Source organism: Coffea arabica, chromosome 10e (assembly GCF_036785885.1).
Source record: "Coffea arabica cultivar ET-39 chromosome 10e, Coffea Arabica ET-39 HiFi, whole genome shotgun sequence".
Lineage (NCBI taxonomy): Eukaryota > Viridiplantae > Streptophyta > Magnoliopsida > Gentianales > Rubiaceae > Coffea > Coffea arabica.
In genome coordinates this window covers 2,969,445-2,993,603 of record NC_092328.1, presented here as the reverse complement: position 1 = coordinate 2,993,603, position 24,159 = coordinate 2,969,445, and the positions used below count along the sequence as shown (strand labels likewise).

At 36.3% G+C, this 24,159-nt stretch overlaps 1 protein-coding gene and 3 pseudogenes across 2 annotated transcripts; 1 reads left to right on the top strand and 3 right to left on the bottom strand.

Moving 5' to 3' along the window:
- The first annotated feature begins 9,385 nt into the window (after nucleotides 1–9,385).
- LOC113712212 (uncharacterized) lies at nucleotides 9,386–13,805 on the top strand (annotated as a pseudogene). Its single transcript, XR_011821871.1, has 11 exons — nucleotides 9,386–10,367; nucleotides 10,453–10,605; nucleotides 10,703–10,802; nucleotides 10,902–10,996; nucleotides 11,311–11,502; nucleotides 11,645–11,701; nucleotides 11,774–11,845; nucleotides 11,976–12,074; nucleotides 12,484–12,615; nucleotides 12,743–12,916; nucleotides 13,116–13,805. The product of XR_011821871.1 is annotated as an uncharacterized protein (transcript).
- Nucleotides 13,806–13,856: 51 nt separating this feature from the next.
- Nucleotides 13,857–15,595, bottom strand: LOC113712213 (serpin-Z3-like; annotated as a pseudogene).
- Nucleotides 15,596–16,117: 522 nt separating this feature from the next.
- On the bottom strand, nucleotides 16,118–20,182 carry LOC113712575 (serpin-Z10-like; annotated as a pseudogene).
- A 1,091-nt stretch (nucleotides 20,183–21,273) lies between these two features.
- Nucleotides 21,274–22,053, bottom strand: LOC113712574 (uncharacterized). Its single transcript, XM_027236057.1, has 2 exons — nucleotides 21,893–22,053; nucleotides 21,274–21,811 (listed from the first exon to the last, which is right to left on the bottom strand). Exons 1-2 carry the CDS (start codon nucleotides 22,051–22,053, stop codon nucleotides 21,274–21,276), a joined length of 699 nt encoding a protein of 232 aa, XP_027091858.1.
- Nucleotides 22,054–24,159: the final 2,106 nt, after the last annotated feature.

Sequence of the window (24,159 nt, the reverse complement as noted above, 5' to 3'; positions counted from 1 at the left end):
CTTTTTAAAATTATTAACAGAGATAATTGATATTTTTAAAATATTAAAAGTGTCACAATTCTGATAATATCCCGTCCATTTATCCTTCAGTTAGCGATACAAATTTTAAAACTCGCAAGTTTTAACTAATACGCGTGGTGAAAGCCAGGGTACGTTTTCTCGTATCTCTCTTTTCGTGTCATTCAATCCTCTTGAGACCATTATCTTCGATACCTAAAACAGAGGCTCCAATGAACTCAGTTAGCTATAGACCTATTAGTCTCTGCACTGTCTTGTACAAAATCATTTATAAAATTGTGGCCAATAGGTTGAAAAAGTTTCTCAAGCATTGCATCAGCTGTTCTGAATCAGCTTTTATTCTAGAAGGACGGATCCTAGACAATGTCTTGATTGCTCAGGAAGCTCCGTTTGGATTAGCTGTTTTTTGGGTTATTTTTCAAAAGCAGCACTGTAGCATTTCGTTTTTTAAATACAAGTCCATTTGGATTAGTTGTTTTTTAGGTTGTTTTTCAAAAACTATTTGAAAAACTTTTACTGTAGATGTTTTTTGAATTATTTTTAAAGGTATTTTTAAAACATATTTTTGAGTATTTTTATAATTTATAATTTATAATTTATATACATTTATACATTTATAATACATTTATAAATATATTTATAAATGTATATTATTATAAATGTATATTATATAAATGTATAAATGTATAAATTATAAATTATAAATTTTATATTTTTATATAAATATACACTTATGCATTTATAATACATTTATAAATAAATATATTTATATAAAAATATATAAATGCATTATAAATGTATTATATTATATATAATACATAATATAAATATATTTATAAATGTATAAGTGCATATTATTATAAATGTATAAATTATAAATGAATATTATAAAAGTGTATAAATTAATATATTATAATATATATTAATATTATGTATAAATGTATTAATATAATTAATATAAATGTATAAATGTATTAATATTATATATAAATGTAAAATTAATATTATGTATATTAATATAAATGTATAAATATATTATAAATGTATTATATTATATATAATACGTAATATAAATGTATATTATAAATATACATTAATATATATATTATGTATAAATGTATAATATATATAATATAATATATTATAAATAATTTATATAATATATAATATTTGTATAAATATATAAAAATATTTTTTAAACAAAATAAAATATTTATAATATGTATAAATAAATATATAAATATATATAATATATAAATAGTTGATATATATAATATACATTAATATTAATTATAAATATTATAATATTATAAATATGGTGTTTATATAATATTTCAATTTGTAATATTTGTTGTATATTTCATTATATAAATATTTATATAATATATAATTTATAAATATATAATATATAATTTTCAATTTGTATAATATACATAATATTGTATATATATAATATAATATACATAATATAATATGTTGTAAGGATCGAAGACAACCAAGTGAAAGACAGAAACAATGCAAAGATCAGAAACGTAACAATAAGTAAATAAAAAGGAAAGAATTGCAAACCAATTAACTACCAATTCCCTTTGAGCTTGTAGATTAATTCAAACAAACTACTTCAAATTGATGAATTACAATCACTCTTGTGTACAAAGGAAGGTTCACCTCCTCCTTACCCTGAACTCCACTCGGTCAAGTTAGGACGTTTTACTATCGCTCAAAACAACTCTCGTAGAACTACACTCATGAAAAATTCACTCACAAATGAAAAACTTACAATGAATCTCACACCACTAAGGCTACAAATATTCTTTGAAAAGTATTTTCTCACTAAAATCTCTCTAGATCTTTTGTGTTTTCAGTGTGTAAAAATTGTTTGAAATATCTGACCAACCACTATATATATAGGACCAAGAAAGTGCCTCATTAATGCTTCCAACGGATAGAAAGTAGCTGAACAGTCAACTAGCCGTTGGTAGTGTCGGACGTCCGGTACTCCTATTTTTTGCATCCGACAGCAGGCAGAGAGTTTGAGAAATTTTCTTCAATTCTTTCGGACGTCCGGTAGGCTGGTTTTCTGCATCCGAAGGTATGATTTAAAACTAGGAATTCATCTTCAATTCTTTCGGACGTCCGGTGCTGTGTTTGTGAGCGTCCGACAGCTTTCGTTGAGTTTGAAGGATCCTATCGGACGTCCAGTACTTGCGTCCGAAGTTGTGCAATAATTATCGGACGTCCGGTACTGTCTTATTGAGCGTCCGACAGGTTCAGCATATTCTGTCTTTTTCAAATGTGCTTAATCTTTGAACCTGATTTGATTCATTTCTGAAAAAGCCTTTGAGGAGATGTTAGCAACATCCATTTGTTTTGTAATCATCAAAAGTTAGGGGCCAAGGTCAACATTCTCCCCCTTTTTGATGATGACAAAACAATGGATGGAAAAAAGAATAAAATTGAGCATATAAGCATAAGCTCCCCCTTACACAATGCATCTAAACTTATGAATTCAGAAAAACTCCCCCTTACACATAGCATCCATTTCTCCCCCTTTTTATCATCATAAGATGAGAGTAAAAACCAGCTACCAAAAATCAGCAACAATAACAGAGAATCCAATAATCCAAATAAAAACAGAGAAATGACAGCAATCACAACAAATCATCATGAGATCAGCATTAATTTTTTTTTACTCTTTTTGACATCATACAAACAGTAAAATATCAATAAAAACTCAGTTCAAAACATAAGAAACATCAAAAGAGAATTACAAAAAAGCATTATGAATAAGAATCTCATCAATCTTATCAATATCTCCTATTTGTTAGTATCATGTCTAACTATCCACATGCATTTCATGCTTCTTCTCAAATTTTTTCTCACATAACAATCACTTTTCATGTGATCTTTTTGACAACAAAAATTACACATAATCAAAAAGTTATTTATATGAACAGGTTTGATAAATCTAACTTGTCTTCTCCTATAAATAGCAAATTCATTTGCAGCAGAATTTATCTTAAAATGAGGTTTTGATTTATTACTTTGAAAACAATCTTGCTTTTTATGTTGGAGTAATACATTTAAATTATCCATTCTTCTTTTCAAATCACCTTATTCATTTTTTAACAATTCACAAAGTTTTATTTTTCTATCAAAGTCAAAGTGTAAAGCAGTCTCATTCTTTTTGAAATAATCATTTTCAGCTTTCAACTTTTTATTTTGTTGAAAAAGATTTGCATTATCTCGAAACAAAAAACTAATTTTCTGTTTTAACTCCTTGTTTCTAGCATAGAATTCTTTCAAACTATCATGCAATTTTATAATGAAAGATTCAAGATCATCATCAGTTTCATCATCACTTTCAAATTGAGAGTTAGAATATGTTATCTCATCATTTCCAATGGCCATAAAAACCAATTGAACAGATTTTTCTTCCCCTTCAATTTCACCATCGGAGTTGCACTCATTCCATGTGAACTGAAAGTTGTTGAATCTTGGTTTTCTTTCACCTTTTCTCTGCTTCATTGGACACTCACTCATGTAGTGTCCAAACTGGCCACATTCATAGCATTTGTCACCTTATTTTTTGTTGGTCTCATATCTTCCTTTGTTTTTTGCATTGTTGAATTGATTAGAATCTGAATTGCTAGATTCTTCTCTTCTAAATCTCCTTTTGTTAAGGATCATCTAGAAACTTCTTGTTATGAGAGTAAGATCACTGTCATCAATTTCTGCATGTTCTTTATTTAGGGAGGCAGAATCATCTTCATCTTGAGATGCCATTAGAGCAATGTTCCTTCTTACTTTCGCATCCTCCTCCTCTTGTACTTTGGACTTAAGTTTCAGTTCATAAGAGATTAGAGAATTAATAAGAAATTCAATACACATAGTATTCAAATCTTTAGCCTTCTCAATAACAGTCACTTTATTTTTCCAATTATCGGACAAGGCATTTAGGATTTTTCTATTTTCTCACCAAGAGAATATTATTTTTCCAACACCTCTAAATCCTTAATGAGATCGTTGAATCTACAGTACATCTCATCTATGTTTTCATGAGGTTCCATCTTGAACGATTCATACTTGGTAACCAGAATAGATTTCTTTTGTTCTCTAACATTCTCATTACCTTCATGAATTTCTCTCAATTTATCCCAAATTTCCTTGGCTGACTTGCAGTCTTTGACTCTAATAGATTCATGTGAATCTAAAGTACAATATAACACATTCATGATTTTTGCATTTAAGGTGAGATGAGCTCTATCCACAACAGTCAGTTCACTTCTTATTTTCGGTCTAGATCTATGAGTATTGTCGTCTATAAGAGAGGCATCATATGGACTTTCACTAATAATAAACCACAATTCAATATCAATAGATTGCAAAAAGATAATCATTCTTTCTTTCCAACTCACATAATTTGACCCATTAAACATAGGTGGTCCAATGATAGAATGTCCTTCAAAAAAATATGACAATATTGGTTGTCATTTTTACTCCTAAACCGATTGAGTTTAATCTCTAGGAGACCAAACTCTGATACCAATTGTAAGGATCGAAGACAACCAAGTGAAAGATATAAACAATGCAAAGATCAGAAACGTAACAATAAGTAAATAAAAAGGAAAGAATTGCAAACCAATTAACTACCCAACTCCTCTTGAGCTTGTAGATTAATTCAAACAAGCTACTTCAAGTTGATGAATTGCAATCACTCTTGTGTACAAAAGAAGGTTCACCTCCTCTTTTCCCCGAACTCCACTCGGTCAAGCTAGCACGTTTTACTATCACTCAGGACAACCCTCGCAGAGCTACACTCATGAAGAATTCACTCACAAATGAAAAGTTTACAATGAATCTCACACCACTAAGGCTACAAATCTTCTTTGAAGAGTATTTTCTCACTAAAATCTCTCTAGATCTTTTGTGTTTTCAGTGTGTAAAAGTTGTTTGAAATATCTAACCAACCACTATATATATAGGACCAAAAAAGTGTCTCATTAATGCTTCCAACGGATAGAAAGTAACTGAACAGTCAACTAGCTGTTGGTAGTGTCGGACGTCCGGTACTCCTATTTTTTGCGTCCAACAGTAGGCAGAGAGTTTGAGAAATTTTCTTCAATTCTTTCGGACTTCCGGTAGGCTGGTTTTCTGCGTCCGAAGGTATGATGTAAAACTGGAAATTCTTCTTCAATTCTTTCGGACGTCCGGTGCTGTGTTTGTGAGCGTCCGACAGCTTTCGTTGAATTTGAAGGATCCTATCGGACGTCCGGTACTTGCGTCCGAAGTTGTGCAATAATTATCGGACATCCGGTACTGTCTTCTTGAGCGTCCGACAGGTTTAGCATATTCTGTCTTTTTCAAATGTGCTTAATTTTTGAACCTGATTTGATTCATTTCTGAAAAAGCCTTTGAGGAGATGTTAACAACAGCCATTTGTTTTGTAATCATCAAAAGTTAGGGACCAAGGTCAACATATATTATACATAATATACATTTATACATTATTACATATTATGTATATTATATATTATACATAACATTATTATACATAATAATGTACATAATATATTATATATAAATATTTATACATTTATGTATACGGTATTACATATTATGTATATTATATTATATTATGTATAATATTAATGTATATAAATATTTATATAATATATAATATATAATTTTCAATTTGTATATTTCAATTTATATTAATATAATATATATATAATATACATAATTGAAATATACAAATTAAAATCTACATATGGAGTTGTTTTTGATATAATGTTTGGATATGGTGTTTTTGGAGTTGTTTTGAAAATACACATTTACTGTAGCATTTGGAATGTGAAAAACAGCTTTTCAAAAACAAAGGCAAAAATAAGGAATCCAAACGGACCCGACATTTTTTGACAAACAAAAGGAAAGGAAAAACTGGTTTCATGACAATTAAACTGGACATGTCTAAGCGCCTTTTGGTATTCCTTATGGGGTTAATTTAGGTGTTATGTGTATAAATTCTTGACAAAAAAAAAAAACTAGACATGTCTAAGGTTTGTGATAGAATTGAATAGAATTTTCTTGGGAGAATGATGATGCAAAAGGGATTTTGTCCTATTTTTGTTATGTGCATAATGGTTTGTGTCTCTACTGTTTCTTACTCTTTTAACTTGAATGGTGACCAAACAGATAAATAATCACCTCCCGCGGGCTGAAATGTATGAGATGGAGAAATTTGCTTTACCCTGCCGTCATCTTTGACCAGAAATCCACTAATAGACGGCCCTGACACCTGAGCTGAAGTGCCCACCTCCACGGACTCTTTTGGGCCACATAGCTTGGTCTACAAATAACTGTTGTCTCCTGACGGCTCCAAGATTTGTTGGCTTGAAAAATATGGGCTCACTTGACCCGCTTTTACTGGAAGAAAATGTACGCGATCCTTTTTTACTTAACATTCATTTGCCGATTAAATGTGCAAGAAAAGATTTGATAGCATTATGCCTAAATTAGGGGTGGCAGCTCATTAAGATGCTCGCCAGTAGTTCGCCCAAGCTTCATCAAATTGAAGCTCGACAAATGCTGTTTAAAGACGCAAGAAAAAATTTAATAGCATTATGCACAATTGGGTTGGGGGGGTTGGGAGGCAAAAAATCTATGTGCTTGCGAGCAATTGGTTAAAAACTCCACTCAACTTTGATCAAATCCAAGATCAAGCTACTCAAGTGCATGTTGAGTCAAATTTGATTCTTTAAATATTCTTTACTTGTTGAATTTTCCAAACTTCAGGTATATATATTATTTTTATTTTGTATAACTATTAAATTCCCAACTAACCTAACTCGATAATTACGAGTCTTACCATTTAAATTTGAGCAAGTCGATCTCAATTTACTTCTCGAGCTAGCTCAAACTCTTTATATTTTACAAGGGTCAAGCTCAATCAATCTTGCATGGTTTATATTTTACACAAGTTGAACTCGACCTTCAAATTTAAAATTTTGTCAAGCTTGAATTGTTGAACCCTAACTTGAGCTCAAACTCCAGTAATTTACTTCGAGTTTGAGTTTGAGTATTTGAGTTCAATTCTGATCATTGTCGCCCTACGCCAATATCTTACTATTATATAAGATTGAGTAGCTATTTGCCGTAACAACTCCAAGAGCTGCCATGTGGCTCAATGAGAGGCATGAGGAGCTTTCTTTGTTTCCTATTTTCCTTCTTTTGCTTTCAATACTTTGGGTTAGTGATGATATTTAAGTTTTTTCCCTCCCCTCTAATTATTATGTAGACCAAATGAACCAACTTATTCAAGAAACATTTAGGTCCATAATAGCTAATTATTTATTTCCATTTTAGGCAAGAATCAATAATATTAGAATTGACTAACAATTTAGGAGGTAAAGTGAAGAAAAAAAATAACGCTATGAGTAAAATGCAAATATGGTTAAACTTTAGGGAAGTTTTTGTAATTAACCCTCATGCAAAATTAGCTAGTAGTATTTGGCAAATGGAGAAAGAAAAGAGAAAGAGCAAATATTTCAGTAATTGAGGGGTTTAGACAATTTCGACGGAGTGTTGTAGTTGCTGTTGTAATTTTTACATGATATGGTATATGTTGACATACTTTGTTATACACGTAAATTTCATTTGCATAGACCGACTAAACTGTATGAACATAAAGGTGTTTTCAAGTATATCATCATACTGCAAAATAATGGGATAGGATCCTTCCCATTGAATTTTTCTTCATTGTTCTCTCCATTTATTTATATCTAAATTTTTATAATTTTATAAAATCATCTGATTATGCCGTCATTTTTCTCTTAATCTCTAGATCAATATAATAAAAAAATGATATTCATTTGAGATATGTTAACATTCTATTTACATGAAACATTTAAATGATAAAAAATTAGTCAAAATTGAAACAAAATTTATAATGATTAATCGGAGGGTAAAACTTAATCAGTTTATATGAAATTCTATGCATAACTAATACAAGTAATAGAACATATTATGGATGATGTTGATTTTCAAAATTAAATTTTAAATTAATTTTATTGGGACATAATGGAGAGAAATTATCTCAATTGCAATAGAAGAAGCCTAACCTTAAAACAACTACGCCAACCAAATCAAGTGCCAATTGTACCTATTATAGTCCGTAAGCACACCGTTACACGTGTGACCCAATCACCCGAATCATATGCCCATACTCTTAAAAAAAAAATCAATTGTTGTATTTTAGAAGTTAAAAAAATTCATCATTTTTCAATATAAACAAAAACGTGCCAAAACAAACCACCAGTTCAAAGGTTGGTGGCCACCATCAAAGTATTAAAACTTGATAGGATGAGAGGCCAATGATTCAAATCATACGCATTCGTTTGGTCTGGTGGTTGTTCTTCGTTAGGCTATTATTGCTTCTTCATTAAACAATCTAATTACTTACATGTATATATTCTCTACTTCCTGCGGAACCTCTCTGCTAAAACCATTTCCTCCATTAAGGGTCTGTTTGGTTGGAAGTAAAATATTTTTTTTGGGAAAATATTTTCCGTGGAAGTAATTTTCTATGAAAGTCATTTCCCTTTCATCATTTTCAGGTGTTTGGTTAGTTTATTGAAAATATTTTCTTACTTCATTTTTCTGGTGTTTGTTTAACTTTTGAAATATTTTCACTTTTATCTCTATCTTTACTGTTTACACATTATAACTACATACTTCTTCCCATGCAAAATAAGAAAATTTATCTTATTGTTTAACTTTAAAAAATCTTGGAGAAATGTATATATGAATAAAAAATATCTCCTTAAGCAATAAACAAATTGCTAGTCATTTAGTGTCAAATATCAATCACATGCAATGCTTATTGTGACATATATCTTGCACTCTCACTGCTGAAAGTTTCTCTAGAAAAGAATGTCCCTATTATACATAATTAATTACTAGCATAGGATGAGTAAGATGATGTTTTTTTTTTATTTTAAATATACTAGGGGCAGGGTTGGGTGGTACAGGGGAGGGTGTGTAAGAAAGAGGTATTGGATTCGAGTCCTCCTGTTTACAATAATAAAAAAAAAGGAATATACTATAAGATGTTTTCAATAAGTTTGGAACATACTACAGGCGGGATGCATGCATTTCGGAAAATAACTTCAGTAAGTTTGGAAGGGAAGTTGTTTTCCATAAGATGAGTGAAAATATTTTCCTATGTAAAATATTTTCAGTAACTTTTGTGCAACCAAACACTGGAAATTATAAAAATATTTTCCTGAAAAATATTTTCACCCGAAACAAACGGACCCTAAAAGCATTTGACTCAGTCTCCACTGTATACTTGTGTATTTGGTCATAATCTGCCTTTTTTGATCATTCTGTTTTTGCCAGATGTTCTTTTATGCTAACAAAGGAATTGCAATTGATGAGACTGAGTTTTGGGAGAAGAGCTATCTGCTAAGGACAGCAAAAATTAAAAACCTGGAGATCGGTTCCTCATCTGATGTTTTACTAAAAGACAAAAAAGATATTACTGGAAGAGAGTTGATTTCTACGAGAGAAAAAGAGGGGGCGGGGGGGAGATAGAACATCATGTTTGTCCTTTGTTCATTAAGGACATGGGTAAGGCAATTGTTTCTGCTGGGAAGTCCTTGCAGCTTATACGACATGCACCTTTGCCATCACTTTCAGATGTACCTGCCGATAACCATGAGATTAGGCGGTGTATAGCTGGTTTGACTTTATCAGAGGTCTTTTGCGTGTCATTGGCGGCACTGATTGGTCATAGCGATCACATATCTGAATATGTTTGGCGTGATAATTTGATTGTTTCTTCATTTGAATCTCCTGTGGGAAAGGAGAAAGAAGAGAGAAATGGCGAGATTTTACCATTTATATCATCAGATAAGGTCTGGTATAAAATCTTGGCCAATGTATTGGGGCAGAAAAGAGAGATTGTTTCAGGATCTACACATATAGATACTGATGTCTTTAGCTTACAGAAAGAAAAACTAGGTCCTGATGGAGTTGATGATGTTCCTTGTGTTGGAACATATTGTCCTCAAAATCCTGCTATAACTGTTTGTCAGAGATTTCTTTACGGGAATAAGGATGCTCAGACTGCATTAAGTTTGTCTAGAAATTTGTATCTTCCTCCTTTAGATGATAAGGAATTAAGAAAGGCTGAATTTTACAAAAATAGTGGATCTTGTTCTGAGGAAAAAAGCACAGATTTTACTTTTGGCTTTTGGTTTGATGAATCTGAATATGTTCGTAGACAGGAAGAAACAAAAATGTTAGAGATGCTATTTCCATTTATGACTTTGCTTCCATCTTTTCAGGTATAGCTATTTTGTTAGTACTATGTTTGTCACAGTAGTTTTTAGAACATTTGAAATCTGAGCAATTCTTTCTGTGGCGGAACAGGAGGACCTTCACATGTCAGAGTTTTTGCCATTTGAGAAAAATAGTACCCTTCCATCAAGAATTCTAAGTTGGATGCAGAGTGCTGAACCAAAGGTTACCCCACTTCCTGTTGTTATTCTACAGGAATGCCTTATTGCCTACATCAAGAAACAGGTGGACTGCACAATTATTTTTGGTTTTCGGTGTCTTATTTGTTGCCTACATTCTTAAGGCTGAATTATATTTAGAAGTTATTTTCATTAATCTACAGGCAGATTATATTGGTAGGATTATATTGTCAAAGCTACTAGATGACTGGAGATTGCTGGATGAGCTAGAAGTATTACGCGCCATATATTTGTTAGGTTCAGGTATTCTAGGATATTGGTCAAATGGATACTTCTAGCAATCTTGGGTGTTATCAGAAAATACCATTCATTGATTGAAAGTTTGAAACCTTTTTATTACAGGGGATCTTCTGCAACATTTTTTGGTAGTGATTTTTAACAAGTTAGATAAAGGAGAATCGTTAGATGATGATTTTGAGTTGAACACCATATTGCAGGTGCACATGCTGAACCTTTAACCATATTTGTACTATTGTGCTGTACTATCCTGATTTTACATTTCTTCCTTCCCATGAATGATCTATATTTGTCATGCTATAATGTTCATTGGAAGCCTGTTCTCTTTTTCTGAATGAGGGAAACTGGTTAGTTATCTCTTTTTTTGTTGGTGCATTTTTCTTCAAATTATCTTCACAGGTAGGTGTTTTAATACCACTTAACCGATAATGGGACTAGCAAGTGACCGTGTTTGCTTGGTGAGGGTGAATATACATTTAGTGCCTCAATAATGACAATGCTTATGTTTACTTAGGAATCTATTAGAAACTCTGCTGATGGCTCACTTCTGAGCACACCTGATTCATTGGTTGTGTCCATCACAAAAAACTCTGATTTAAGTGAGGATGAACAACATGGTGCATCTATCCAAATCTCAACTCCTCGCAAAAGTCGACTACAGACCATGGGAATTGATGTCCTTCAGTCACTAAATTTTACATACAAGGTAGGCAGTATGATTTATATGCATGCTTCTGCTTTCAAGAGGTGCCTGCTGTTTGCGAGCTGTCAAGCACTTCAACTTCATTTACCTTGAATAATACCTTGTTGATGAACATCTTAAGTGCACATGTTTCTTGAATATACAGGTCTCCTGGTCACTTGAACTTCTAGCTAATGTAGAGGCACTAAAGAAGTATAACCAGGTACCTAATTGGCTTCATATGGACAAATTGTAATTAGTCTTGCACTGTAATTCTTCTGAACATATGGTACAGGTCATGATTTTCCTGTTAAAGGTCAAGCGTGCAATATTTGTTCTTGATAAGGCTCGGAGGTGGATGTGGAAGGTTCCTGATTTTTTACTCTCTTTTGCTTTCATCATGTTGCAGCAGTGAAATTTTGTATTGCTAAACAAAAATTTCATGGCTTATGAAAGGTATTCTTTAGATCAGTGATTCGATACTTTGCCTCTCTCAGGATAGAAGCACTGCTACAACTACTCGCAAACGCCATTGGTTATTGGAGCAAAAATTACTGCATTTTGTCAATGCCTTTCACCAGTATGTGATGGACAGGGTAATGTATTTTACCGCCTTGTTTAGTACGTTAACAACTTTTAGGGTTTGGTTCTTGTATTACTTGCATATAAAGATGGACAGGGCTTTCATATTTGTAGGTGGTTATGTGATAGAGGGTTCTTAGACTAATTTTTTTTCAAATATATTAGAACAAGCTAATCTAAACTTGCTTGCCTCTTTTGCGTGTATAAAATTTAACTACCAAAGATATATTCTCTAAGAAGATTCACTTGAATTTTGGATGATCTTCATTGCGTTGAGAGTATCAATGCGTATCATGCAAGGTTGAGAGTACGCTACATGCAAGGTTGAGAGTACGCTACATGCAAGGTTGAGAGTATCAATGCGTATCTTCTTTGAAGAGAAATTTTGGTTTCTTGCACTTCTTACACGAAGGCTGTGTGCAGGTATATCACAGTGCATGGCGTGAACTCTGTGAAGGTGTTGCAGCAGCTAGGTCTTTGGATGAAGTCATTGAAGTGCATGAATCCTATCTTTTGTCAATTCAGAGACAGTGCTTTGTTGTTCCTGACAAGCTGGTCCATAACTGCCTCCAATAACTTTGCTTTTGCCTACCCTTATTTTTCCTTTCTATTGGACGTTTTGTTGAGAAACTAATAAGATAAATTGTGTTAACATTTTTGATGATTATTGTTTCATTACTAGTGGGCATTGATAGCCAGCCGAATCAACAATATCCTTGGACTTGCTTTGGACTTCTATTCCATACAGCAGACTCTAAGCAGTGGTGGAGCAGTGTCTGCCATAAAGACAAGATGCGAAATGGAAGTAGATCGGATAGAGAGACAGTTCGATGAATGCATAGCTTTCCTTCTCAGGGTATTCCTTCTCTATCCTTTTGTTGGTTTTGATGCATATGCTAAGAAAATTTATGTCCATGCGCTAGTGGATTGAAGTGTAAATCCACTGTTGTGTAGTAGCATGGATAATGGAAAAACTGCGGTTAATCTTGGTTATAGTTTTGATATTCTCCAGCTTAGGAGAAAAGGATTTCATCATCTTTGTCACTACGTTGCAGATTCTATCTTTCAAGCTGAACGTGGGGCAGTTTCCTCATTTAGCAGATTTGGTTACGAGAATTAATTACAATTATTTCTACATGTCTGATAGTGGAAGCCTGATGACAACTTCGGGCTCGGATGTTATTACTTCAAGATAGGGTCGTCCAAGTCAAGATGGACTGGGTTATTGCTCTGTGTGGTATAAAATCAACAGAAAAACAAAAAATTGATGTCTTTCAGCATGGTGTGATAGTTGAATGAGGAATTTAGGTATCTCTGCATCCTGATAAGCTCCTAATGCAGAAGCTGCAAGTTGATAAATTGAAGTTGGGTTGCTTTGCTTACCGCATCTTGAAGCGCTTGAGATTGGAGGATCATGTATTTAAGACAGCACGCATACTTTGTTTGAAGGAAGATAGCAGGTATACTTGTTTGATAGATTTTTAATGTCGTAGATTGGCTTCCCTAGTTGATTGAACAAATATTTATCATCGTTTCAGGACTTCTGCATTCTCCTACTGCTGATGATATTACTATTAGAGATGAAAATATCATTGGTTTAGCCGCTTGGTTGTTGTGATTACAATTTATATGCTGTCATACGTGTGATGTTTTGTAAGTGCGGCGTTGCAGTCAATTTACAGATTGGTTTTAACAATAATTTTTCCACAATTATATCAATGTATGTTGCAATTTTGTTGGCTATAGATTTGATTGTGACATAACCAGTTTGCTGTGTTTTATATTGAAATTTACAGCACATCATCACCTGCCAAAATACTCTACCCCGCGACTGGAGCAAAAACAAGACAATGTCATCATTATCATGCCAAGTTCAACTCGAAGCTGGAAACCCTACCCCCCGAAAACTAATATACTTGTTGAGAGAGTTGACAGGATCAGTCCTGAACTAGAGGATTCAATACCGCTCCAGTAAACAGCACTGACCTGGAGCTCTCTTCCTTATCATGAACATGAAAGGATGTTCAGCCACAAATCTCGTCTCATCATCTAATGAGCAACCAAGTAATCACACGCAACAGTAACAGCTGCTGCTTCCGTGCCTACCTCATCTACCTCTATAAAAGCTTTTTGAACTATCTCAGAGACATAAAATGGAAATCCGTTGGTGTCTATGAACCCGGTTAGCTCTTTACAGTCCTACATAAATGGTAACTTTAGCACCATATCTTCCATGGTTTGTCGCCCTTTAGAAGTATGGAATGCAAACTTAGACTTTGGAATCCAGAAAGTATCATATCCCCCGTACTTGAGCTGAAAATCTTGTGTAAAGAATCCCGAATCAAGAGTTGTCTGTTCCAATAGATTATGCAATCCATCTCTCTCATTTGGAAGGAAAATGAACAAGGAGAATACTTTTCCTCTCTGATATGGAATACTAACAACCTCAAAACCTTCGTATGATCCATGAGTGAGTATATGCTTCGCAACCAGTCATGAAGGGTACTGAAACTGTGTCCCCATTTAAAAGGTAAAAGTCTCCGTTCGCGGTTTCCTCTGCGTTAAACTTTTCCTCCCACGAACCTTTGAAGTACAGTGTAGTTCCAAGAATGAGCATGGTAGCTGGAGTGATGTTGGCAGGCGTGAGAACGTCGGTCACGAGCCCTTTGGTTGCTGATTTTGCCCATGCATTCACAATTTCAACAACTTTATCACCCCACGGATGAATCAATACATACATAATATCTATGAAATAAAACAATAAACTTATATTTGAGCCTAATCGGGCTGCATATGTACAACTCCTTTACAATTCCGAATTCAATTCCGTACTTTAATCCAACATTAATGCTAATCCGAATTTGAGATCAAAATCATTCAAAATCGAATTCAAATTAAGCCCTTAATGAACTGAGTCCGAATGTTTCGTTAGGGCTCGATTGTCCCATGGACTATGGGCTTCTGTCTCAAAACAGCATTCAAGATGCATGATGCATTTTTGAAAAAAAAGATTCACGATACACGATTGCAACGACATTAGGAAATTTCACAATTATATATTTCTTTCTAATACGAGGTTAAGAAATCACCTAAATCAACAGTAGCCTAAGCAGATTTTGTGTCCATAAAGCCAAGTGAATTCCAGAACAAAAGAAAAATAATCAACATACCTGGTTAACAAAGTCCACGTTCTTGGCTTGGGCTTTATAAACTCTCTCAACGAGTCTTTGATACGATGGTTTTAGAGGGTATTGTTTGTCTGCCCACAGTCCGTTCGCCAGACAGATAACAGGACCACCACCATGATTGCCATTGGTGGTGTTGTGATCATCAGTTGATGATGATGCAATGCTCGTCAAGTTTTTTAACTTTGAATTGACATGATCAAGGTTGTTGCATTCAAGAACTTGGACATCTGGTACAAGGTCAATCCAGTCGATCCTGCAGCAATCATGCTGAGTACAGCATTGAATGATAGCGGGGATAGCACCATATTCTTCCTGCAACCATCTTCGATCTCGTTGATCAGAAGATGGCCCGTCATCTTGGCACAAAAATCCATTGTTATTTTTTTTAAATTAACTCACAGTTTCCGAATCCGCGAATGGAATCAACTTTCAACTTCGGTTTTGGACTTGGAACTTGCTTCACCTCTTCAACCGATGTATTACTAAAAAAGTAAAAAGAAACAAGACTAAACAATATAGAAACTAGTACTACTAATTGGCAAATAATAAATACTAACAAAAGACTTGATTTAATTTCCATAATGGGGGATGGGGGGTATTGAATGAATCTTGTGATTGTTGGGAGCCTAAGAGTTGTCAAAGTCAAAATTATGACTTTGTTACATAGACATGAAGTTAAGGAAGAGGAAACATGGCGGACAAAAAATAAAATTGAATAATTTAGAGCACCAAAACAGAAGTGGTCAGGTAAACGTTTTTTTTTTTTTTTTTTTTTTTGGGGGATTGGAAAAACTAAAATGTAAACACTGTGGTCTGCAGGGATTACTAGATGATTCTACTGATACAAAACCCAATTTTATGTGGCCGGGGCGAAGAAAATTGATCCTTTATTTCCTTTTTGGATTCGGGGAACTCAATCTTAAGTTGATGGGGGTTGCAACAGCCAATCTAGAAATCAGTTCATAGATCAAAGATAATTTCTACCTACTTCAAAAAGTAAAAGGTCCTACAAACAAAAATTGAATCGTGCTAAAAAAGAAAAAAAACCTACTATATGCTAAATCCTCTTCCACCGAAAGAACTGATCACTTCAGTAAAGGATTCAGTACAGCTCCAGTGAACAGCACTGACCTAGACTCCTCTTCCCTTATCGTGAACATGAAAGGATGGTCAGCCACAAATCTTGTGGGTTCATAATATCCTGAACAACCGCATGCCATATCAAAAATGCTGACAGCTGCAGCCTCTGTGCCAACCTCATCTACCTCTATAAAAGCTTTCTGAACTATTTCAGAGACGAAGAACGGTTCATTCTTGGTGTCTACCAACCCGGTAAGCTCTCTGCAATCCTCCATGAATGGTAAACAAAGTCCCATATCTTTCATGGTTTGTGGCCCTTCAGCAGTGCGGTATGCAAATTTGAACTTTGGAATCCAGAAGATGTCATATGTCCTGTGGATAAGCTGAAAATGTTGGCTAAAAAATCCAGGATCAGAAGTAGCCGTTTCCAGTAGTTTTTGCAAACCGTCTATCTCGTTGGGAAGAAAAATGAAGAAGGAGAATGCTTTTCTATCCTGCTATGGGATTTTAACAACCTCAAAGCCATCGTATGATCCATGAGTATATGTTTTGCAACCAGTCATGAAGGGTGCTGAAATTCTATCTCCATTTAAAAGGTAAAAGTCTAAGTTCTTGGTAGACTTTGCATTAAATTTCTCCTCCCAACAACTTTTGAAGTAAGTTTGGTATCTGGAGTGACATTACAAGGCTGGAGGCAGGGGCGGAGCCAGAAAAAATTCTTAGTGGGGGCAAAAGTAACGCTAAAATTTTTTACCTACTCTTTTTCTAGTTTTTTAAGCAAAAAAAAAAAAATTTATCAACAAGTACAAATGATGCATATATTCCATGAAAAACATAAAACGACAAATTCAAAATTATTAATGTAATAATAATTTTATTTCAAAAATAAACTAAACTATTTACAATTGCTCACTGCGAGTTTTTATATTTTGATAACTAATTTGGTTGTGGAAGTAAGAATGATTCTCGATTGTAGAGGAAAAATGGGGGACCAGTGGAAGGAAGGGAAATTGAGAAGTGGGAACAAAGGAAATGAATGATATGATTGGATGAATTGATCAAGAGAAAGAATAGCTAGCTGCTTGGTTGTGGATTGGTTGTGGAAGATAGTGGCTCTCGGTTGTAAGGGAAAAATGGAGGACCAGAGGTGGCAAGGGAAATTGGAAAGTGGAGACAAAGGAAGTGAATGATATGATTGGCATTTACTAGTTAAAATGAAAAGACTTTTTTTAACGTATTTCAAATAGAATTTGTATCCCACGTATCTTTTTAGAATTTTAGTTTATGAATTAAATTAAAAAATCACGTAATTCTTTCATATCCTTTCTAAGAAAACTCTGAAGACACACTTAAAATTATATTAAAATTATATAAGTATTATAGGAATTTAATTGGTACAGTAGGGGCCGTGCCCCCACCTTAAATCCGCCCCTGGCTGGAGAACCTCTGTCACGAGCCCTTTTATTGCTGACTTAGCCCATTCATTTGCTTCTTCAACAACTTTGTCGACCTATTAAAAAATAAAATAAAATTAACCGCAGCATTCAACAAGATCAGTGGAATCATCAATATTCCTCTATATGCTGTTGCATGTCTGTAAATATATATTATCACACGAACTTCCAATGAACTCTGACGTTCCCTCTCAAAATAACAATGACAAGTGTGGTAGTTTCATGATATAACTAGCATGTACCCATTCGGGAACTTTAATAAACTCTCTTCCCTGGGATCGCTCGATGAACTTAATTTATAAGTTGTCAAATGACGATCAATTTACCCAATGGAAAGATGGGGTTCCTTAATTTTCATTTTGTGTCGTGGTTTCATCTTTGTACTTCACTCTTCAAAATCTCCCATTGGCAACCATTATATGTGTGAAGTTGTTTATCCAACAATTTTAACATGTTTATCTATGAATCACATAAACAATTTTAATGCCATTGTAAAAACTCAAAATAATATTCAAGAAACCGAGAAATAAGAAGGAATAAGCCCGGCAAAGCAAGAAAGAAACTATATATTTCGGAGTGGTTAATGAATTTTGTTACTCAAACTTTTTGGCTGCTATTAACTCTCGCAGAAAACATGAGGTTTTCTTCCCTTCAAGTAGACAAACAAACACAAAAGTGAAAAATTTTCTAACTCTGACCCCGAGACACAGTAAACTTTACATCCTAAATCAACATAATCTGGCAAACAACAATTCCAATCCTAACGACACTACTAATCACTGAGTTTGGTTTAATAAGTCCAACAATCATAATCATGTAAAAATTCATAGCATGCACTACTAGTGATTAATTGAATGCGATACATGTACTAAAGAGATGAGATAGAACCGGTACCTCATTCCTAAAATCCACTGTTTTGGCTTGGGCTTTATAGACACTTTACTAAAATCCACCGTAATTATGGTAAAAATTGCCTATAGTTGATGAGCATTTATTAAACGAAAGAATTAGGGTTTTTATTGTGCACTTGTTATTGCCACATTCATTGTTGGATACTCATATTCATTATCCTAACTATCTGGTTCGAGACACTCTCCTTGTCTGATTTCAACATTTTTTTTTTCAAATTGACACTCAGACTAATATTAACACGTGGAGTTTATTTTTTTTTCGTAATACCTATATTATCCTACTTTAGACTAGATTAGTACATTTGCACACTCAATTGAATTTTTCTTAACTGCACAGTTCTGGAATCCCTTTTGATCGATGAGAACACCCGTTCGAGAAACCAAAAAACAGCAAAGTCTTTCACTGTCCATACAAATGCCCTGCTATACCATTACTAATGTTCTCTTCTGTTTCGAAAAGCACTTTTTTTTTTTTTTTAAACACCTGCTTGATTGTTACGAGTGCTGGAAAAACTGTCCAGAATATTTGAACGTAATCAATTTTTAAACACATAACCCATTACCTCCCAAACATCTCATCTTGGTCAAAACCAAGATTTTAGGGCAACATTCAATGGAAATACCAAGATCTTCCAGATTCCAAGCTAATCTATCCATATGATGCAAGAATTGTACTTCGAAGGTGATTCACCTTCTTCATTCCCTCTGTAATGAAGCATCGATTCTAATCGATGCGATGTTGTATGTGAGGCAATTCTATAACTTCTATATATGTCGAACCCTGTGGTTCGAGAAGGTTCTTATCTGACAAGTCGAGCTGTCTGTGTGGCGCTGCGCTTGCTGGGGAAGATAAATGAATAGAATTAGGGCTATCGCAGCGTGGGCCATCCGTGTAAGTGGCCTAACATTTCTTGATCAGATGGGTCGTTTAAAATGTCATTGGGAATGAAGAAGGTGCTTCACTTTCGAAGTACAATTCTTGCATCATATGGACAGATTAGCTTGGAATCTGGAAGATCTTGGTATTTCCATTGAATGTTGCCCTAAAATCTTGGCTTTGACCAAGATGAGATGTTTGGGAGGTAATGGGTTATGTGTTACTGGTTAGAAACAGTGGACCCAGTCGAAAGGAAGATGATGGTAAACAGTCACCAGCTCGACGTCATCCAACCCAATAGAATGACATCAGTCCATCCATTGCAAAGTATCCATTGTATTGGGTAGACTGGGTTGAGCAAGTGGCGTGCTGTGATTGGTCCGAGCGTCTTATAATATTACAAAGACGCTCGGGGCGGACACGTGGACGGCGGATGGGAGGGCCACGTCACCCCCAAGGAGTACATTGGACGGTTGAGATCAGCTCAACCCAATGGCATTGTGGTAATTAGTACGCTCAACCCAATGGCATTTTTGTCATTTGGTTGGAGGGCCCCCCCACGTGTCCCCCTACGTTCCGACAGGAACGTGGGCCGCTGTACTTCTTTGCCATGTGGTCGAAGGCCACTGGCCGCCCGGGAGGGCCGGGCCCCACACTGACGCACAGTGCGAGTAGGTGGAGCAGCACAGTGCCCCGAAGCACTGTTGCAATTGGAATTTAAAATTCAAATTCGAAATTCAAATTCGAATTTTTCCCCCCACGTCGAACTTCGAATTTTGAACACTCCCGCTCGGGGCGGGATGGCTGACACGTGTCCCCGGCCCTGTGGGCCCTACACGCGACACGTGGCAGAGGGATAAGACGATAAATACGGAGCATTCCTTGCTCGGCACGCCCATTCCAGTGAACTGGTCGATACGGTGCGCTTTAACGAGCAGAAATAAAATGGCAAACGTGAGGGGCATGGCAGGATTCTTCAGGATCGCGAGGGACTGCGGCATGGAGCACGTGGTGCTCCTGAGCATGTACTTCGCACTTCGCATGGGGAGCCTGCGATTCATCCGCGAACTGGACCTGCTGTTCAGGGCGGTAGAGGAGCTGAAGGGAACCCTGTCGGATTCAGAGGATGCTGCGGACGATGCCAGCTCCACCGGGAGCAGCAACTGAGGAGGAGGAGTCGAACCCCTGACCTGGTGAAACCCCTTCCATTAGACGATGAAGTGGGACCCACACGCACAAGAACATACGTATATACGCAACGTAGAGCACTGGATAGGATACGAGTATTCGTACGTATGTAGTACATAGGGATTTAATGCAGCAGTGACACATGTAATAGATACGCAGGAAGGAAATAAAATGCTTCAGTTCATTTCATCCTTAAACGAGATGCGTACAAATAAGACAGTCCTGACCCTAATATTAATGGTGACATATTGAGATACTACATTTTATGCCATACATTGATAAAATATTTATTGGGCCTGGTGCGAGCCCAATGCCATTGTGAACGGCTCATTGGATCAAGAAGTTGAGAACATTTTCGATTAAATTGACTTGGGTCTGGTGCGAGACCCACTAGAAATTAACTGGCCCAGTTAAGAGTTGATCGACCCATCTGATCAGGAAATGCTGAAATCCTGGATACGGAATAGGACTTAGTTGGTGTTGTCCAATTCTTGAACTTCTTGGACAATTGGTGCCTACTCTTGGTTTGTGAGTGCAAAGAGGGGTTGTTCCAGGAAGAAGAATGCAGCATTCTTCTTAGTCCAGTTGAGAAGATCCTGGTTGTGTGGTTCACTTAAATAGACGTGATATGAAGAATTGAGACCAGGATTGCAGAGCATAATTGTCGGAATTCCCCCTTTGATTTTCCTGGGTTTGGCATATTTGCAATTGGACGACCAATCTCGTTGTGCACCCATGAATTCTTTCCAGTGTTTGAGAAACTGAGGGTTTACGTCATCTATGACGTTGTACCATGCATTATCAGAGTGATGGGTCGGATCAATATGGTCTGCATAGTAATTGTGGGTCTGAGGATTAAGACTTCTAGCCCAACATGTTTTACCAGTTCGATTTGGGCCTTCTATTATTATGAACGTGGGCCTGTGTGGTCTGTCATCAGGCCCAGTAACATTTTTATCGGCCCAATGGATCAAGAATGAAGGAACGCGTTCAAATTGTGGGAAACGAGCCACGTATGGTTCTGGTGGCTTCTGGAATATTCTGTCCAGATTGCTGGACAATTTGTCGTAATGAATAATGAACGATCGAGGATCGCCCCTCTTGATGATATTGAGAGCCATTCCCTTATCTTACCCGGCAAGCGCAGCGGCATATACCTCATCTGTTTTGTCAGATGAGAATCTGCTCCGGTCATCTGGCCGGAACTCTCTCCATTCGACAAAATCACCGTATTTGGATATGTAATCCCTAACTGTTGATGAATTCTTGGCACCTTGAACATTCGGATGGAACATCGAATTTGAAGTGGGGGATTTGATATCGAAGAATCTAACAGATTCAGTGCGAAATTTACTTTCGAATTGAAGCGGACAATGTAGATGAGGAGAACCATCTTGGTGGGTTTCTTGAGTAACCCGCACATAAATGAGAGAAATAGGGAACTAGATGTTCCTAATTGCATCTAATGCTTGTTGTTTGGGAAGAACACACCTGGGATAGGTGAGGAATATGTTCTTCACGTTTATGAAGAAGGAAGAAGGTGCTCTGGGCATATTGAAGCTCAACCCAACCTGATGACGTCACCCACCCCAATACAAAGTATCCCTACTATTGGGTAGAATGGGTTGGCTTATATAGGGGTCTTCCGAGTGTCTTATAATATTACAAAAACGCTCGGGGCGGACACGTGGACGGCGGATAGGAGGGCCACGTCACCCCCCAGGAGTACATTGGACGGTTGAGATCAACTCAACCCAATGATATTGTGGTAATTAGTACGCTCAACCCAATGGCATTTTTGTCATTTGGTTGGAGGGCCCCCCCACGTATCCCCCGCGGGAACGTGGGCCGCTGTACTTCTTTGCCATGTGGCCAAAGGCCACTGGCCGCCCGGGAGGGCAGAGCCCCGCACTGACGCACAGTGCGAGTAGGTGGAGCAGCACAATACCCGGAGGCATTGTTGCAATTGGAATTTAAAATTCAAATTCGAAATTCAATTTCGAATTTTCCCCCCCACGTCGAACTTCAAATTTTGAACACTCCCGCTTGGGGCGGGATGGCTGACACGTGTCCCCGGCCCTGTGGGCCCCACACGCGACACGTGGCAGAGGGATAAGACGATAAATACGGAGCATTCCATGCTCGGCATGCCCATTCCAGTGAACTGGTCGATACGGTGCATTTTGACGAGCAGAAATAAAATGGCAAACGTGAGGGACATGGCAGGATTCTTCAGGGTCGCGAGAGACTGCGGCATGGAGCACGTGGTGCTCCTGGGCATGTACTTTGCACTTCGCATGGGGAGCCTGCGATTCATCCGCGAACTAGACCTGCTGTTCAGGGCGGTAGAGGAGCTGAAGGGAACCCTGTCGGATTCAGAGGATGCTGCGGACGATACCAGCTCCACCGGGAGCAGCAGCTGAGGAGGAGGAGTCGAACCCCTGACCTGGTGAAACCCCTTCCATTGGACAATGAAGTGGGACCCACACGCACAGGAACATACGTATATACGCAACGTAGAGCACTGGATAGGATACGAGTATTCGTACGTATGTAATACATAGGGATTTAATGCAGCAGTGACACGTGTAATAGATACGCAGGAAGGAAATAAAATGCTTCAGTTCATTTCATCCTTAAACAAGATGCGTACAAATAAGACAGTCCTGACCCTAATATTAATGGTGACATATTGAGATACTACATTTTGTGCCATACATTGATAAAATATTTATTGGGCCTGGTGCGAGGTCCAATGCCATTGTGAACGGCCCATTGGATCAAGAAGTTAAGAACATTTTCGATTAAATTGACTTGGGCCTGGTGCGAGACCCACTAGAAATTAACTGGCCCAGTTAAGAGTTGATCGACCCATCTGATCAGGAAAATTACAACCTGATCATATATTCGAAATTCAAACCCACGTACGGATATAAATTGTGTTATCAGAACTTCAACCCCAAAACCCTTATCCCAAAGGACCAGGGTTCGAATTTTGGGGAGGCCTCCCTCCAAGCACCCGTTACTGAGGCGGACAAATACACAATTGGCCTCCACAGGTGCCTTTTGTGCATATTCGTGTTTGCACATGTTTTGTATGTGCACAAGTAGAAATAAAGAACTTGAAACAGGTTGGAAGACAGATCTTAATCAAAATGGCCCTTCTTTTGCAAAGACAAAACAAACCTTCTAATTGATTAACTTGTCCAGACGAGAAAATAAAACTAAAAAAGAATTTAGGAAAATTCGTTGTGCTCCATTGCCACGATAAGCTCAAAATAATCGTGCCAAGCTAGGTTGGATTAATATACGCAAGTACCACCCTCACCTTCACCCTCAATTATTAGTATACCATCTATCAGTAATTGACAGAGATCATTCATTCCTGCAGGAGAGGATTC

What these genes read in the sequence shown, in the direction of transcription:
- LOC113712574 (XM_027236057.1), bottom strand. Translation starts at nt 22,053, where the DNA reads ATGTTCCATCCGAATGTTCAAGGTGCCAAGAATTCATCAACAGTTAGG. An exon ending in TATGCCGCTGCGCTTGCCGG is followed by an intron (nt 21,812 to 21,892) that starts GTAAGATAAGGG and finishes CAAATTGTCCAG; the next exon opens with CAATCTGGACAGAATATTCC.